The sequence below is a fragment of the Globicephala melas genome, chromosome 8 (assembly GCF_963455315.2).
Source record: "Globicephala melas chromosome 8, mGloMel1.2, whole genome shotgun sequence".
Taxonomy (NCBI): domain Eukaryota; kingdom Metazoa; phylum Chordata; class Mammalia; order Artiodactyla; family Delphinidae; genus Globicephala; species Globicephala melas.
In genome coordinates this window covers 89758614-89776202 of record NC_083321.1, presented here as the reverse complement: position 1 = coordinate 89776202, position 17589 = coordinate 89758614, and the positions used below count along the sequence as shown (strand labels likewise).

Sequence of the window (17589 nt, the reverse complement as noted above, 5' to 3'; positions counted from 1 at the left end):
ATCATTTGAAAGCCCTAATAGAAAAAGACCAACCTCTCCAGAAGAGAAAATCCAGCCAGCAGACCGCCTATGAACACAAAATGGAATTCCTTCCTGGGTCTCTAGCCTGCCAGAATACCCTACAGATTATGGATTTGCCAAGCCTCCACAATCATGTGAGTGTTATGGGCTGAATTGTGTCCCCCCAGAATTCATATGTTGAAGTCCTAACCCCCAATATGTCACAGTGGGATTGTATTTAGAAACAGGGCCTTTAAAGAAGTAGTTAGGGTTACATGAGTTCATAAGGTGGGCCCTGGTCCAGTGTGACTAGTGTCCTTAGAAGAAGAGGAAATTTGGACACATATGTGTCCAGAAGAGAACCACAGGAAGAAGGCAGCTATCTACAAGCCAGGGAGAGAGGCCTCAGAAGAAACCAACCTTACAAACACCTTGATCTTGGACTTCCAGCCTGCAGAACTATGAGAGAATCAATCTCTGTTTAAGCCACCCAGTCTGTGGTATTTTGTTATGGCAGCCAGAGCAGACTAATACAAGGATAGCAGATTATAATAAACTCCTTGAACCCAAGGGCCATGCATTAAGCCTATCCCCCAGCTCAGTGCCTTACACATGGTGCGTGTTGATGAAATGTTGTGCTAGATCTAGATCCCCTCCAATAGGAATGCACTGCTGAGAAGGCACAGGGGAAGATAGACTCACCTGGGATGAAGGGAACAAGAGCTCCAGGATATAGATAAGGTGGGAACTTTGTGTTCTGGTTGGAGCAATGTTCCTTAGGGATCAAGTCAAGTGAAGAATGATCTGAAACTGACTTATTTTGTACTCTCTGATGTGCCTAACACAAGGCCTAGGACCTAATCAACACTCAATAGAAGTTTTGTTGAATGACCGACTGAATAAGTGACCAAGACAGGACTGGGAGATGGAGTACTCTTACACCTTTTAAAAAACCACTTAAACACACATGTATGCTTGCATGTGCTAGAAATTTTCTGAAAGAGGTTGCTAACGGTGGTTACTTCTGGGGAGTGAACTGGGTAAGAGGCCAGGATTACTTTTCACTGGATATCTCGTACTGTTTATGCATTTTCATCATGAATGCATTACTCCTGGGTCATTCAATAGCTAATTCGATGATGTGCATCCCTGGGCTGCATGAAAAGAGGCAACGGGGGCTGGAGAACATTTTACCCCATCATTTGTCCCCTTCCAATATCCCCACAAAAACTTTTCAGCCTTCCCCAAGTGCCATGCAAACACATTGATGGAGACCAGCAAACTTGGGTCTTCATAAGCCACTCCACAGCACCCAGAGGGAGCACAGGGTGATGGTGTAGAACCCCAGCACAACAAGATAGCTTTGGAAGAGCAATCGGTCAAAGCGCTCCAGGAGGGCCAGCCACCCAGCCTCCTGTCGGTCCGCCTGGTCCTGGGTCTGGAAGTAGCTGCTGATACGTTGAAGCTGGGACCAGACTTCCCTCAGGGTCCATGGCTGGGCCTGGTGCTCCTGACAGGTGGGGGACTCTACATGAGAGGAAGACACTCTAGGTGAGTCAGGGGCTACCAAGGCTCCCCCAGCTTTCCCATTGAAGCCTATGGCCTCAACCTTCAAGAAAGGTGGTGGGCAAAACTGAGCAGTGGGTTAGTTAGGATTGGGGACCCTCTCCCTACCTGTTGAGGGGAGGCAAGACTGCGCTGAAGGAACCCCTGGAGAACACAGCAAGTAGGGTGTTTGTGTAAGTAGGGTGTCGAGGCTACATCTATCCGGGAGATTTTTCTGAGCTAGCAGCCAGCCCACATTGACTTAGAGCTTCAGGGGCTGGAATGGTTCTTTTTTTTTTTTTTAATTGAGGTATATTATATTAGTTTCAAGCGTACAACATAATGATTCAATGTTTGTATACACTGTGAAATGATCACCACAATAAGCCTAGGTAACATCCATCACCACACAGTTACAAATTTTTGTTCTTGTGATGAGAACTTTTGGAATGTACTCTCTCGGCAACTTTCAAGGATACAGTGAAAATATGGACTGCTTCATGACTTTGCATGTCATCCTTGCACAGGGGCCATGCTAACCTCTGTATCATTCCAGTGTTAGTATATGTGTTGCCAAAGGGAACACTGGGATGATTTGTATACTTTTGCACATTAAGCGATCAGATCCCACATGTATACAAACTATTTGTGTGTGTGTGTGTGTGTGTGTGTGTGCGCGCGTGCACATGCACGCACTCTGCTATTCTGGAGTCAATGGCTCCAAACTGGAAAATAAAACAAGCTAAGGGGACTGAGGCCCTGATCTCTAGGCTGACATGTGGCTTCCTGGCAAGCCAGCAGGAGACGGTCTTCAGTCTCCAGGGAGGTCTTGTAATATGCAGGGCAGAGGTTAAGAAGCAGGTGTTTCCATTTTCTCATACAGCTGACTCAAGATGGCCTGGTACTCCACCCATGGGAACTAAGGCTGAGGGTGATAAAGCAGAACCAGGCAGGGACCTCAAGACTTCTCACAAACCTGTTAACCCAGTGAGCTGGGCCCAGGGATCCATTCTAGACCCTTCCGCATCGGTATCCCCTCGAAAGCACAAGAAGGTCCACTCCTGCTGGCTGCACTGCTCATCATGGAGGAATTTGACCAACAGGATGGACTTGCATAAGCTGAGGACCAAGAAGACCATGCAGACCGTGAAGAAGACCCCTGAGGGAAGGAGCCAATGGAGGTGGAGTTAACAGGGGTCCCTGGGCCTCTTCCTTCCTCATCTGAAAGGCAACATCAGCTCTTGGACAGAAATAATGCAAGACAGGTACCTAGAGACCCCGGAGCTGCTTACCAATTAGAGGCGTGGTCACTGCACTCTTCGGCACCTCATCAGACATGTTAAGCCTGAAGACGGTGTAGCCCACCAGCACGCTGCTCTTGAACACAATCCTGGCGTGGCAGGTGGGTGGGAGAAAGAAGCTCCCCAGGTCCACGAGCATTAGGAAGATGCTGGGAATCAGCAGGCTCACAACATAGACCAGTGGGTGCCTGCGAATCACCACCTGGACAGGGATGAGGAATCTGTTGCCAAGAGGGTCTAAGCCAATGGACAAATGTTTGGCCAAAGAACACTTAGCCAAGAACACTTTCTGCCGTCCCAACATTTCTGCATAATATGAAAAGTCTATGTAGTTTAGAATAGGAGATTATCTTGTGGTTTAGAAAATAGAAAAAAATCCTTTAAGCTTTTACATAGAACTAATATTAATATTATTAATCATTATAAGAAGAAGCTACCATTTATTTAGCACTTGCTCTATGCCAGGCACTGGAATAAGTGTTTCATATGATTTGTCTTATTTAATCCTCACAACAGCTCTGAGGGCTGCTCTGAGGGCTGGATATTATTATTATTTTTTTTTAACGATTTTATTGGAGTATAATTGCTTTACAATGGTGTGTTAGTTTCTGCTTTATAACAAAGTGAATCAGTTATACATATACATATATCCCCATATCCCCTCCCTCTTGCGTCTCCCTCCCTCCCACCCTCCCTATCCCACCCTTCTAGCTGGTCACATAGCACCGAGCTGATCTCCCTGTGCTATGCGACTGCTTCTCACAAGCTATCTATTTTACATTTGGTAGTGTATATATGTCCATATATACACTACCACTCTCTCACAGGGCTGGGTATTATTATATCCATTTTACAAACCGGGAAACTGAGGTTCCTAGAGATTAAATTGCTTGTCAAATTCACATAACTGGTGAGTGAGAAACTGTTTTAAAACCAAGTCTTACACCAGAATCTTTCTTTTTAAACCATTTAGTTTGCAATATATTGTATTGGTTTTGGTTTAGTCTCTCTTCTTACCTGGGATGCAAACACCTTAGTACCTGTGTATCTGTCAGAGTCTTGTTAGGAACAAATAACACAGTTAAACTAAGAAGTTGAGGAGGGCTTGACAAGGTGTGGGCAGGACATAGAGAAACCACAAGGAAGAGGACAGTGCCCCAGGGATTCGGGGGACTGCGTCAGCTGTTCCTACCCTTAGGCCTGAAGGGACCAAAGACCAGGAATGTGGTTGGAACTTGAGGGGACAGAAAGCTGGTTGGACTTGTGGCTTCCTTGTAGGAGCACAGCCAGCTGGCGGAGACACTGTGGGGTGGGGAGAAATGGAGAGATAAATGCCCCACTCACTCTCCCCCCTCCTTCCAATCTCCTGCCACTGCCTCCCCTGCCTGCTACTGGCCAAATATGACCAGGAGTCCCAACTCTACAGGCCATAGACCAGCCTCCAGGAGCAAAAGTAGATGTGAGGTGGGGGCAACTGCAGATACCCAGCAGGGCCTGCAGCACGGCTGGGCAGAGAGCGGCTGAGCAGGTTTTTTAGCTGGGAATTTAAGACTCATAAAATTACAATGATTGCTGTTGCCATTTTGTTATACCTAGCTTCTCTGGGATGGGAATAGGAGATGCCTGTAATTAACACAAAATCTATTCTCATCCTTCCTGGAGAGAAACTATGATATGACAGGGCTGTTTCCCCCATCAGACACTTACTGCTTTGCAATGACCGTTTGAGGGTGAAAATGGCATTTTTTAATCCTTCATGGGGCCAGAAATAATACCTATCTTACAGTGGGTGTTCGATAAATGTTTACTGAACAAATGAATGTTCTGAGCCACGTTGCTGTTAGATTTGGAAAAAAATAATGTCTGAAATCTCCCATTGCTCTGACTCATCAAACAGCTGAACGATTTCTACGTGTCAGATAGTGTGCTAGATACTCTTTCACATGGGATGTGAGTTATTTGCTCTTCACTGTCAGTTTGTTGGGACGTAATAGAGCATCCCCACTTTATAGATCTTTAAAAATAAAGCTCAGCCCCCTAGGTAAGCTGAGTAAGTGGCAGAGCTGGGATGTGCTCCCACATCTTCTGGTTCCAAGCGCTGTGCTCTTTCCCATACAGCCTACTCTTGGTCTGATCAGACCTCTGAGCTGAGTTCAGGGTCTTCTCTCTCACCTCTGCCTCCGTCTCCGGATGAGGATCACATAGACGGGAGCCAGGGCAGAGACCAGGGAAAGAGCAGAAGGTGGTGGGCGAAGAGCCTGGCTGGGTGAGACCAGATGTCACCTTGCTGGTGAGAGCAGGGCCTCCCCAGCCTTTGGGTCTGGAAGCGTGTCCTGACTCAGTGGAGCTCTGCAGACCAGAGCCATTCGGCGTATTGTAGTCGGGCTATTGTCTTTCACATGAGACATAACTGGCTGCAAATATCTAAACCAGAGTGACACTCACTGCTTTGCAATCATTTGGTTAAAATACATTTTTACCCAAGTGCAGTCAACAAGGAAAACCATGACCTGTCATCAACCTGCACCTTTCTACTCCCTTCGTTGTGCTGTGACAGACGTAGCCGTGTTTGGACGCGCAGGGGGAAGGGAGTCAAGGGGCCAGAGTCCACAGGGGCTCTTGTCTTGTGAGCCCCACCTGGGCTGTTGGTGATCTAGCCATATGGGGAGATGGGGGCGACCAAGCCTGCTGTCTCTGGAGGGTAGAAGTGGGAAGACCCCCAGAGACTTCATGGTGGATGTTACATAAAGGAGATGAAAGGAATAAGAATACCACCCTAAAGAAAAGTACCAGTAGGCATGTTGGTTAAGCAGAAAGAGCCCAGACTTAGAGTCAAAGGAACAGCAGAGTTCCTAAGCTTCTCAGTTTGATGTGCTGGTTCAAGTGATTCTGGATGGTATCGAACCTCTCCTTGCCTTGATTTTTCCCTTTTTAAAAAAGCAGTTTACTTTTGCCTTGCCAAGCATCTTGGGTACAATTGAGATTAGCTGTTGTACTCTTTAAATAAAGTTCCCGTGTAACTAGCGCATGCTGAGATGACTCTTCTCCACCCAGAGGCTGATGCAGAAAGTGAATGGAAATCTGGGACAGAACCAAAGATGGGCAGTGTGGCTCCTTAGGGTCCCTGGTTCCTAGGAAAGTGCAGTTTCACCAAACCTCATGTTCCCCAAGGTGCCAGGGGAGAGGTGTGTCAAGAGCTGAGAGGCTGAGAGGCACGCCAGCTTCGTGCAGTCACGAGGAGCCCGGCACTGAGATGGGCCCATGCTTGGCTTTGTGCCATTTTGAGATTCTTAATAATTTTTAAGCAAGGGACCCTGCATTTTCACTTTGCAGGAGGCCCCAAAAAGTATGTAGCCTGTCCTGTTGTGACGACACTCCTCACTGGCTATCAACAATAGCTGAAAGTAAACAGGTAGGTACAAGGGTGGACAATTAGCTTGGGCTGTGACATAAAGCAGAAAGCTCTATGTCTATGTTTGGCTTGTAAAATCGTGAAACTAGGCAGACCCTCCAGAACTACCTTAGCCATTTTTCTGCCTTTTAGCAAGGATGTTCCAGTTCCTAAGACAGATCAAATAGTTCCTACAGTTTTGGTTTTCTTCAAGCACAAAGGAACCACCTTTTTCTTTAAGTTGATCTGGGGGCAATGTTACCTATGGACTAGACTAATTTTCTCTAGAAGCCCAGTACAGCCTAAAGAAACTCTAATTTTATCCCACAGTTTTCAGAAATGTTTTGTTTTCATGATCTCCTTTGATCCTCAAAGCCCTCTGTCCCCCTACTCAAGAAACATGAATTGAGCATGAACAGAGTATCAGGCACTATCCCAAATGATAGAGTTAGAACTGGTGACCGGACAAGTCTCTACTCTTGCCCCCCAAACCCCCAACCCACGTCTTATGGGATCAGGAACCAGATTCTGATGGTTAGATATTTCACAAGTCTGCAGATCGAAGTTTGCCCCAGAATGGACCATACCCAGGGTCTATTCTTGATTTGATGACAAGATTTGGGACTTTCTGAGTTAAAGTTTAGGTGATATTCTGGTCTTCGAATCAGTACTGGAATGGGTTAAGACATTTGGGGATGTTGGGATAGGGCGTCTATATTTTGCACATGGGACAGACATGAATTTGGGGGAGTCAGAGGGTGGCAGATGGTACTGGGTTGAATAATGCCCCCCCAAATTTGTGTCCTTCCAGAAGCTCAGGATATGACCTTTTTTGGAAATGGGATCATTGCAGATGAAATTAGTTAAGGTGAGGTCATATGGAATAGGGTGGACCCTTAACCCAATATGACTGATGTCCTTGTAAGAAGAAGAAAAAATGGATATCCTTTGTATCCATTCAAAGGATAATGCCACGTAAGGATGGAGGCAGGCATTGGAGTGATATGTCTACAAGCCAAGGAAAGCCAAAGATTGCTAGCAACCACCAAAAGCTAAGGGAGAGGCATGGAGCAGTCTCTCCCTCAGAGTGCCCAGAAGGAACCAACCCTGCCAACACCTTGATGTCAGATTTCTGACCTCCAGAACTGTGAGAGAAGAAATTTCTATTGTTTTAAAGTGGTACTTTGTTATAGCAGCTCTAAGAAACTAATACAGGCGACTTGGCCGGTAACACACAGTGGCAGGATGCCACAGACTGGACTGGAATATTACTGCTTATCTTTAGTTGTGTGTCACCATCGTATAGGATTAGGCACAGAGTTTCTGGAGTCAAGTCCAGGCTCCACCAGTCACCCTATAACCTTGGTTAAGATACTTAACTTCTCTGCACCCCAATTCAAACACCTGTAAAAATGTCGATCCTTAGAGGCTGCATGTCATAGACATGTAAGGGTTACAGTACGACCTCTTAAAACAGTGCCTGGTTTGGAGTTAGTGCTTGGTTTTGTGGTTACTGTTACCATGTCTTCCTGGGCAGATTTTGAGGCCTGTGATAGGAACCAAGAGACTTGTTTTATTCATGCTTGTGTCCTCAGTGCTCAGCATTGAGCTTGGTGCACGATAAAAACACAAAAGGTGTTCATTGAGCCGTATTAGAGTCTGTTAATAATGCTTCTTTTAGCTCCAGTAGGGTGGGAGAGTGGAGTGAACCCAAAGGGGGGCTCTCATCTTAAGGTCAGTGTTCTGAGGGCTACCTCTCTGCAGGTCATGTCAGGCAGTGACCCCTGTATGCCAGGGGACGGTATGTCACCAGCTCAGTGAGACACCACTCTCTGCAGAACTGCCCCTACCTAGAGCCCATCATTTCGAATGGACTAAAGGAGCTGGTGCCTTTAAATTCCACAGAAGGGGAAGAAAAAGCACTTTGGTTTCAGTCCGTATTCTCCATTAGACACCCTTCAGGTGTTAGCAATATTATGCCACAATTTCATTATCCATTAAAGCCAGGTAATAATAAGTACACAAAGGTATTTGCAGCCTATTGATGTTAATGAAAGAGATCAATCTAATTCAGAATGTGTATGTAGAGAGCTCCTTGGAGATGGAATAGGCCCCAAGGTTAGCCTCTAATTGCCTCCTTGATGGTAGACCTCACCAGTACTCAATTTTGCATGACCATCTTTATGACATAGTTGGAATTTTGACGCCCAGACTCACGCTTCATACGGAAGCCCATTCTCCTCCTCTCCCAAGCCCCTCCTAACATTCCCAATTCAGAAAGAATGGGAAAGTTGCGGCCATTTAAGTAAGATCCTTGCACAAGAGTGAGAGTTTCTTGGATCTAGACCATGGGTCGGGTTGGATTAGCAGAAAGTCCGTGATTCCAGGGTTACTTGAGTGACCCTGGAAGGGTTTCTAGGGGTCTAAATTCTCTCTCTCTATCTCTCTATCTATCATCTATCTATATATCTGTGTGTGTGTGTGTCTCCTCTCTTTATCTCTGTCTCTGGTGTGACCTAATAGAGCTTAGAAGGATCCTCTATCAAGTTTCTGAGCTGCATTCAAAGGATATCTCAATGAAATTAATCTACCCTACTCTAGAAAGGAAAATTACATCTGAAAGTGAGGGTAAACAAGGCGCCTTTCTTTCCCAGATGCCCCTCTGCATTTTTCTAGGAGTCCCCTGTGGGCCTCCCAATTCTGGCCACATGAAATTTAGTCAGTGAGAGGACATCTGTGGTCCAGCTCACTTTAGTTCCCACAACGGTCTGCCCTTTTCCATCCAACGTGAGTTCTCAAATTTTATTTCTACCGCCTCTCACTTCTACCCTCATTCTTTTTTTTTTTTTTTTTTTTTTGCGGTACGCGGGCCTCTCACTGTTGTGGCCTCTCCCGCTGCGGAGCAACAGGCTCTGGACGCGCAGGCTCAGCGGCCATGGCTCACAGGCGCAGCCGCTCCGCGGCATGTGGGATCTTCCAGGACTGGGGCACGAACCCGTGTTCCCTGCATTGGCAGGCGGACTCTCAACCACTGCGCCACCAGGGAAGCCCTACCCTCATTCTCTAACAAACAAAAAAGAAACAAAACACTACCATATAGAAATCAAATGTTCACCCTGCTCTTTCTGGGAACCAGCACCTCTGGCAATGTGTTGGAGGAAACCTCCCCTCCTATGGCTGCTGGATCGGGTGCCAGGCTGCACACAGACATCCTCGTAGGCAGAGGTGCCTGTGCTCTGGGCCCCCTGTGGAATACAGCCTGACTCCAAAGTGTCACTGGTGCCCTCTGATCAACAATACATGTCCTAGAGCTGCAGACAGGATTGCACATTAGCCAGAACTAATGGGGCACCCGGAGCATTTGGTTCAGTATCAATGGCAGCATGTACATCAGGCCCAGGTTGATGACGTACTTAGAATAGATCTTTGTTCCTCCTGCCTGCCCCACCTGTTCCCTACCCGCTGCTGGGTAGCCTGGACTTGGACATAGGAGGTGATTAGATTAAGAGGGAGTTGGCCCTTTGCTGTCAGGACCCTGGCAGGCCCATTGTTGGCATGGAACTGGGCTCTGAATTTCACATTATTGGCTAAAGGTCGTTGAAGGACACCAGGGTGACTTGATTGCTAAATTCAGAGTAGGATGTCTGGCACCGAGTAGGAGAACAAGGGCCAACACGGTGCACATAGGGGGAATAGGGAGTCAGGGAGGCTGAATGAGGTCAAGGGGGACAAAGAACTGAACTGGAGAGTCATTCAATCTACTTTGTCTTCCAAAGTTGCAGGAATGCCCCTGAGTCTGACTCCCTGCCTTACCAAACACGATCTGTGGCTCTTCCAAGGATTCTTTCCCTACTCTGTTCCAGAGGGCCAGGGTGGAAGGCAGCCTGCTAGATAACCAACCTTAACCCCCAGGGCAAAGGTCCCCAGGGAGAAGTTCCAAGAGCATGAAATCTCGCACCGATGTCCCCTCCAGCCCCACTCAATGTAAACACTGAATGGAAAAGAAGGGTGGCAGTGAAGACAACAAACGAATGGGACCTTGGTCCCCGAGATCCAGGGAGGAGATCGTCTCCTCCCTTTAACAATCTTTTACACCTCTGTTCATCATATTTAACATGGAGCTAGGACATAGAAAACCTCTTGCCAGGACTTCCCTGGTGGCGCAGTGGTTAAGAATCCGCCTGCCAATGCAGGGGACACGGGTTTGAGCCCTGGTCCGGGAAGATCCCACATGCTGCGGAGCAACTAAGCCCGTGCACGAGCCACAGCTACTGAGCCCACGTGCCACAACTACTGAAGCCCGCACACCTAGAGCCCGTGCTCCACAACAAGAGAAGCCACCTCAACGAGAAGTCCACGTGCAGCAGCAAAGAGTAGCCCTCACTCGATGCAACTATAGAAGAGCCTGCGCACAGCAACGAAGACCCAACACAGCCAAAAATAAACAAACAAATAAATAAATAAAGTAAAAAAAGAAAACCTCTTGCCACTGTTGAGAAGGCAATTAATATCTAGGGTAAATGGTGACATGTAACTACAAATAATGGCTGCTCTATGGAGAGAGTGCGTTTGTGTGCGCGGGAACACACACTCCTGTTTACCTGCCCCGTCTCCCATCTTTGCTTGTCTCCTCCGTGCATGTAGGTAATGGTGTGTGCAGCGTTCTCCAGAGTGCTTGACAGGTGACTGTGTTCCACCTTGCATGTGCTACTCCCTCACATTTCCCTTTAATGATCTCCATTATTCGGGCTGCATTAATAATGTTTGTGGGTTGATATCTTTAAAATTAATGAGGTGTTTACTCTTAGCCAAGAAACTCATTGAAATTAAAAAAGCTTTCTTTTTCCCCTCCCTTTCTCTTTGTAAAAAAGTGGATAAACAAGCCACGATGCCAGCTTTGATAAAAACCAAGCAGAATAGGCAAGAACCCAAGCCCTACCGCAAAGAAGGTATGAATTGGGAGTAGCTGGTGCCTGGAGTTATACATTAGTCATGTTCAAATCACAGCTGTGTCTAAGAGGCCTTGATTTAACAAGAGCTTTGCTAGAAAGCTGCATACCACACCTTTTAACCAATGGAGGACGTCTGTGCCCTCAATAATCGCTTATTTCATCCCCACCACTCCCCTTAGCATATGATTATCCATTGTAACCGTAGCACCTTAGTCTAGTCTGACTTTTCCTTCTTATTCAAAAGGTTTGTTTCCAGGAGACTTCATCTGTGTGAATTCATCTGTGCAATCCTGACCTGTCTGTAGTCTCTACTTTTCAATCAGATTACCTGGCATGAAAGACCCTCCCACTGCCCCCAGCTCCCACCACCAGCTGACTTTGTGCAGAAAAGCAGGGCTGAATATTAATGACAAGTCTGCCGGCTGCAGAAACTTGCTGCAAAGTATCAGGCTTCACTGTCCTGCTCCCAACTGCCTCCCAGGTGTCTGCTGGACAAATTTCCCCAGGAACAGTGCAGCCAAGGGCATTCCCGGTGACACGTCTGAGAAGTTCGGGTTCTTATCACGTCGTTCTAGAGTAGTTGTTTTCTCTGACCTGGAAACCACCAGTGGTCTCTGCGGATCCTGCAGGTGACTTGTTAGCTAATCCCTCAAGATACTCAAGTTAATAATATGATAATTTTATGCACTTGAGTCTGGGATTAATTAATAATTTACTCAATTGCAAACAGGACATTAGTGTTGAAGAGACACTCTTCTCCCATTTTTTTGTTGCTGTTGTTGTGGGGTTTTTTTTCTCTCTCTCTCAGTAGCAATTAAAAGTGAGGATGTTACATGTATTGAAAGCCTTGAAGATTCCTGCTGTAGGGGCTGGTTCAGGTCTCTGTCTGAAAACCATTCTCTTTATATTCACATATGGAATAGCTACAGCAGGAGTCCAGGATCTACGGCTGAATCTCTCGTCTCTGAAATGCCAAAATGCAAGTGGATGTTGGAACCATTGGAATCTCCTGTACTTAGGTGGTAATGAATGAGAAGATGCAGGAGAGAGACCCCTCAGCCCAATAGAGAAGGTGAAAGACTGCAGAGAAGTGGACAACAGGGACAGGAATGGGGAGGACTTACATTAAACTGAATCTGTGCAAAATCTCCAGCGCTGCTCTGCAGGATGTTGTATGTTGAGGACACAGAAAGAAGTTCCCACTCACCGTCATTCAAAAATTCTTTTTGGTCATGTGTAATGTCTTCTCTGCTTCTCAGGAAGGCCAGGTCTACATCTTCCACTGAAAACAACGGAAACACTTGACTTCCCATGGAGAGAGGCACCAATATTAACCCACTTTTCCAACTCGTAATTCAAATCCTTCCTTTTTACTCCTGTCCCCACATGGACAGTCTTATGGAGATGGGGTTCAATATACTATTTTGAATTAGGGGTAGGGATGGGGGATAAAAACTTTCAGGTCATGAAAAAAAGCAGCTATGAACTGAGGGTTTGTACTCCATTGTCTATAGAATGAGACTTCTATAACGTTCTCAATGGCAATAGAGGCCTAATATTGTATTTTCAAACCAACAGCAGCAAAGGGCAATATCTCTGGGCACAATACTGTACTTAGTCTGAATTACAGCAGGAGCCAAATAACTACAAGAAGAGATTTAGATTTATAAAAAGTCAATTATGTGCAAGAATAAAATAGACCTGAGGGACAGCAGAATGTAATAATTTCACCTATGTGTGCCAACCCAGCACAAGTGTGTTTGCCCACTAGCAGGCTACACCTCTCATGGCTTACCTGTGTGCAGAATGCTATTGAAGGTTAGGCTGCAATTCTGACTATCGAATGGAAAAGCGTATGTCTCTAAACTGCATGCAGAGACCAGTTGGATGGACTTAGAGTGCTTAATGGTCCCAGATGAGTTCACGTAAACATAGGGAAGATCAGGTGATCTTTCAATGTCCACACTATATGAAACACAAAAGATCTTTGTTACAGAAAGGGCTTTAGTCATTCCAATACATAAGCAGAACTGATTATGAGATGATAGTGACCGTAACACCCAAGACTAGCCTAGAAGTGCAAAGACAGAATCGCACTTTACATGAGATAGCCACCCTGGCAAAGGTGGGTTCAGCAATGACGGCCTTGTAAGTCAACTCACTGGAGATCAGCTCGGTGCTCTGTGACTGCCTGGAGGGGTGGGATATGGAGGGTGGGAGGGAGGGAGACGCAAGAGGGAAGAGATATGGGAACATATGTATACTTATAGCTGATTCACTTTGTTATAAAGCAGAAACTAACAACCATTGTAAAGCAATTATACTCCAATAAAGATGTAAAAAAAAGAAAAAAAAAAAAAACACAGGCATAGGACTTCCCTGGTGGTGCAGTGGTTAAGAATCTGCCTGCCAACGCAGGGCACATGGGTTCGAGCCCTGGTCTGGGAAGATCCCACATGCCGCGGAGCAACTAAGCCCATGCGCCACAACTACTGAGCCTGCGTGCCACAACTACGGAAGCCCGCATGCCTAGAGCCCGTGCTCTGCAACAAGAGAAGCCACTGCAATGAGAGAAGCTCACGCACCGCAACGAAGAGTAGCCCCCGCTCCCCTCAACTAGAGAAAGCCCACGCGCAACAACAAAGACCCAATGCAGCCAAAAATAAATAAATAAATAAATAAGTAAATGTATAAAACAAACACACACATACACACAGACATAATCCATGAGTAACATCAAGCATTAGCAATCAAATCTGTATCTTAAATGATGTCAACCCATGGTACTTCTAACCTGAATATTCCCAACAGTATGCTCTTCTTCAAGTTGAGAAACAAAAAATAGTAACAATGACTTAAAGGAAGCAGCAACCAGCCTGAATATTCTAAGCAGTCTAAACCCCACAGAAACACACCCCAGCACACTTACAACTCATTTATGGTGATATCAGGAGCCCAGATGGCACTTAGGGGTAGGGAGATCTCTCTAATCTCATCAAACATGCTGGAGTTCCAGGATAAAAACTCATCATCCCAAACCTGTATCCAAAAAGGAAACATCACACAGGGGCAATGCCAATCTCATCAAAGAACTGAAGAGGGATTCGGATGAATAGCTCAATTGATCAGCCCGTTGGTTCTATCTGTCAGGGAAGAGGACTTTCCATTCAGCTCCTAAAGAGGGTTGCCCCAACCAGAAACCACGGCCATGTATCTTACTCAGATTCTAATAAATCAGGTCTGCTGCAGACATAAAGAACTAGAAACACAAGATAGTATCTATTTCTTCGAATAATTACATCTTGCAACAGATTGAGTTCAGGAGTCCAGCATGCACGGAAGAAAACATAATCATTTACCTCACGGTACCATACACTTGTCTTTAATTTTTGATTCTGTGCATCCTGCAAAGCAAAAAGAACATCCACACCAAATCTTAGAGTGTCAGAAAATCAAAGCCCAATTCAACAGTATGACAATTCAGAGGAAGAAAATCAAATCCAACAAAATAATGCTGATTTTAGAAACATTACCTTGACTCTTCAATATCTGAGTATTCTCAGTTCTTATTTATTACATACACCTGTCGCTATGAGCTTTACTATATTATCTATGATAAAATGACACACTAACTGCACTTGACATCTTAAATGATTTGTGAATCTCTTTCCTACTCTAATTGTTACCCTGCCATTAATCAGACGAAAAGATGATATGTAGTCGTAGCCAATTTTGGACTAAAAAGATGGGACCACGCTTTTATTTGTAATCAAGATGTTATTCATAATCTTTCAATGAGTGTTATCTCAACTGCCATTGGCAGCCATTCCTGTTGTTACCTTATGCTTGGATTTCTCTGCTTATAAAACAGACTGAATGAGCTTAATCCAAGTGAGGTATATTTTTGGTGATATAAATAGATGTGGCTTCCCACGTCAGTGATTTAAAAAAAAGATCTCCCCAAGCAAACAAAAAAACCCACTTTACTAATTTTTTTTCATATTGAATCTAGTAAAAACATGCTAAAATGATTATATTCTTAGGGATTAAAGGAAAAGGAACATCTCATACCATATACAAGCATTAACTCAAAATGGATCATAAACCAAAATGTAAGAGCTAAAACTATAAAACTCTTAGAACAAAACATAGGAGTAAACTTCATGACTTTGAATTAGGCAATAATTTCTTAGATATGACACCACAAACACAAGCAGCAAAAGAAAAAGTAAATGGGACTTCATCAAAATTTAAAACTTTTGTGTTTGAAAGGACATCATCAGGAAGTCAAGTGACAAACCACAGTATGGGTGAAAATGTTTGCAAATCATATACCTAGTAAAGGGCTTGTATCCAGAATATATAAAGAACTCTTACAACTCAACAATAAAAAGATAAATAAACCAATTTAAAAATGAGCATCAAAGGACACAGTCAAGGCTTCCCTGGTGGCACAGTGATTGAGAGTCCACCTGCCGATGCAGGGGATGCAGGTTCGTGCCCCGGTCCGGGAAGATCCCACATGCCGCAGAGCGGCTGGGCCCGTGAGCCATGGCCGCTGAGCCTGCGCGTCCGGAGCCTGTGCTCCGCAATGGGAGAGGCCACAACAGTGAGAGGCCCGTGTACCGCAAAAAAAAAAAAAGGACACAGTCACCAGAGTGAGAAGGCAACTCATAGAATGGAAGAAAACATTTGTGGATCCTATATCTGATAAAGGGTTATTATCCTGAATATTAAAGAACTTCTACAGCTCAAAACAAAACGAATATCCTTATTTAAGAGTGGGCAAAAGACTTGAATACACTTTTGTCCAAAGTAGATATACAAATGGCCAATAAATACATGAAAATATGCTCAACATCACAGCTATGGACCAAACTGTGTTCTTCCAAAATTCATATATGACTGTATTTGGAGATAGGACTTTTAGGAGATAATTAAGGTTAAATGAGGTCAAAAGGGTGGGGCTCTCATCCAATAGGATTGGTGACCTTAGAAAGAGAGGAAGAGAGAATGATCTCTCTTTCTCCTCCCTGTGAGGACACAGTGAGAAGGCAGCCATCTGCAAGCCAGGAGGAGAGCTCTTACTAGGAACCAAATTGGCTGGAACTTTGATCTTGAACTGCCCAGCCTCCAGAACTGTGAGAAATAAATTTCTGTTGTTTAAGCCACCCAGTCTATGGTATTTGTTACGGCAGTTGGAGCTGGCTGATATAATCTCTAATCATTAGGGAAATATAAACCAAAACCACAATGAAATATCATTTCACTCTCATTAGGATGGCTACTATTTTTTTTTTAAAGCAGAAAATAAGTGTTGGTGAGGATAATTGGAATTCTTGTGCACTATTGTTGGGAATGTAAAATGGTGCAGCTGCTATGGAAAACAGTATGGCAGTTCCTAAAAACTTAAAAATAGAATTACTACATGGTCCAACAATTCCTCTCCTCGGCATTTACCCAAAAGAATTGAAAGCAGGGACTTGGACAGATATTTGTACATCTATGTTCATTATTCACAATAGCCAAGGGGTGGAAGCAACCCAAGTGCCCCTCAGTGGATGAATGGATGAACAAAATGTAGTATATATATGCAATGTAATATTATTCAGTCTTTAAAAGGAAGGAAATTCTGACACATGCTACAACACGGATGAACCTTGAAGACACTATGCAAAGTCACAAATAAGCCAGTCACAAAAGGACAAATAGGGCTTCCCTGGTGGCGCAGTGGTTGGAGGTCTGCCTGCCGATGCAGGGGACACGGGTTCGTGCCCTGGTCTGGGAAGATCTCACATGCCGCGGAGCGGCTGGACCCGTGATCCATGGCCGCTGAGCCTGCGCATCCGGAGCCTGTGCTCCTTAACGGGAGAGGCCACAACAGTGAGAGGCCCACGTACCGCAAAAAAAAAAAAAGGCAAATATTTTATGATTCCACTATATATGGTCTAAGTACCTAGACTAGTCAAATTCATAGAGACAGAAAGTAGAATGATGGTTGCCAGGGGCTGGGGAATGGGAAATGGGGAAATGGTGTTTAATGGGTGCAGGGTTTCAGTTTTGGAAGATGAGTTCTGGAGATGGACAGTGGTGATGTTTGTACAACAATGAGCATGTACTTAATGCCATTGAACTGTACACTTAAAAAAGGTTAAGATGGAAATTTTATATTACGTGTAGTTTACTACAAGCAAAATTAATAATTTTAAAATAAGCAAAGGACTTGAACAGATATTTCTCCAAGGGAGATATATAAATGTGGCCAATTAACACTTGAAAAGATGCTCGACATCATTAGTTATTAGGGAAATGCAAATCAAAACCACAATGAGATACCACTTCACCCCACTAGGACGGATAAAATTAAAAAGACAAAAAATAAGTGTTGGGAAAATGTAGA

At 44.8% G+C, this 17589-nt stretch overlaps 1 protein-coding gene and 1 non-coding gene across 2 annotated transcripts in view; both read right to left on the bottom strand.

Moving 5' to 3' along the window:
• Positions 1-1291: 1291 nt before the first annotated feature.
• Positions 1292-17589, bottom strand: part of HTR3B (5-hydroxytryptamine receptor 3B) — a 39881-nt gene continuing 23583 nt past the window's right edge. Inside the window, exons 4-10 of the mRNA XM_060304357.1 lie at positions 14549-14593; positions 14119-14228; positions 12985-13154; positions 12314-12471; positions 2838-3048; positions 2522-2704; positions 1292-1527 (exon numbers count right to left, since the gene is read on the bottom strand). Coding sequence (XP_060160340.1) covers positions 1292-1527; positions 2522-2704; positions 2838-3048; positions 12314-12471; positions 12985-13154; positions 14119-14228; positions 14549-14593 — 1113 coding nt within the window. The remainder of the gene's footprint in view (positions 1528-2521; positions 2705-2837; positions 3049-12313; positions 12472-12984; positions 13155-14118; positions 14229-14548; positions 14594-17589) is intronic.
• Positions 2028-2131, bottom strand: LOC115844913 (U6 spliceosomal RNA). The gene has a single exon (XR_004036258.2). It is a non-coding gene; the product is annotated as a U6 spliceosomal RNA (small nuclear RNA).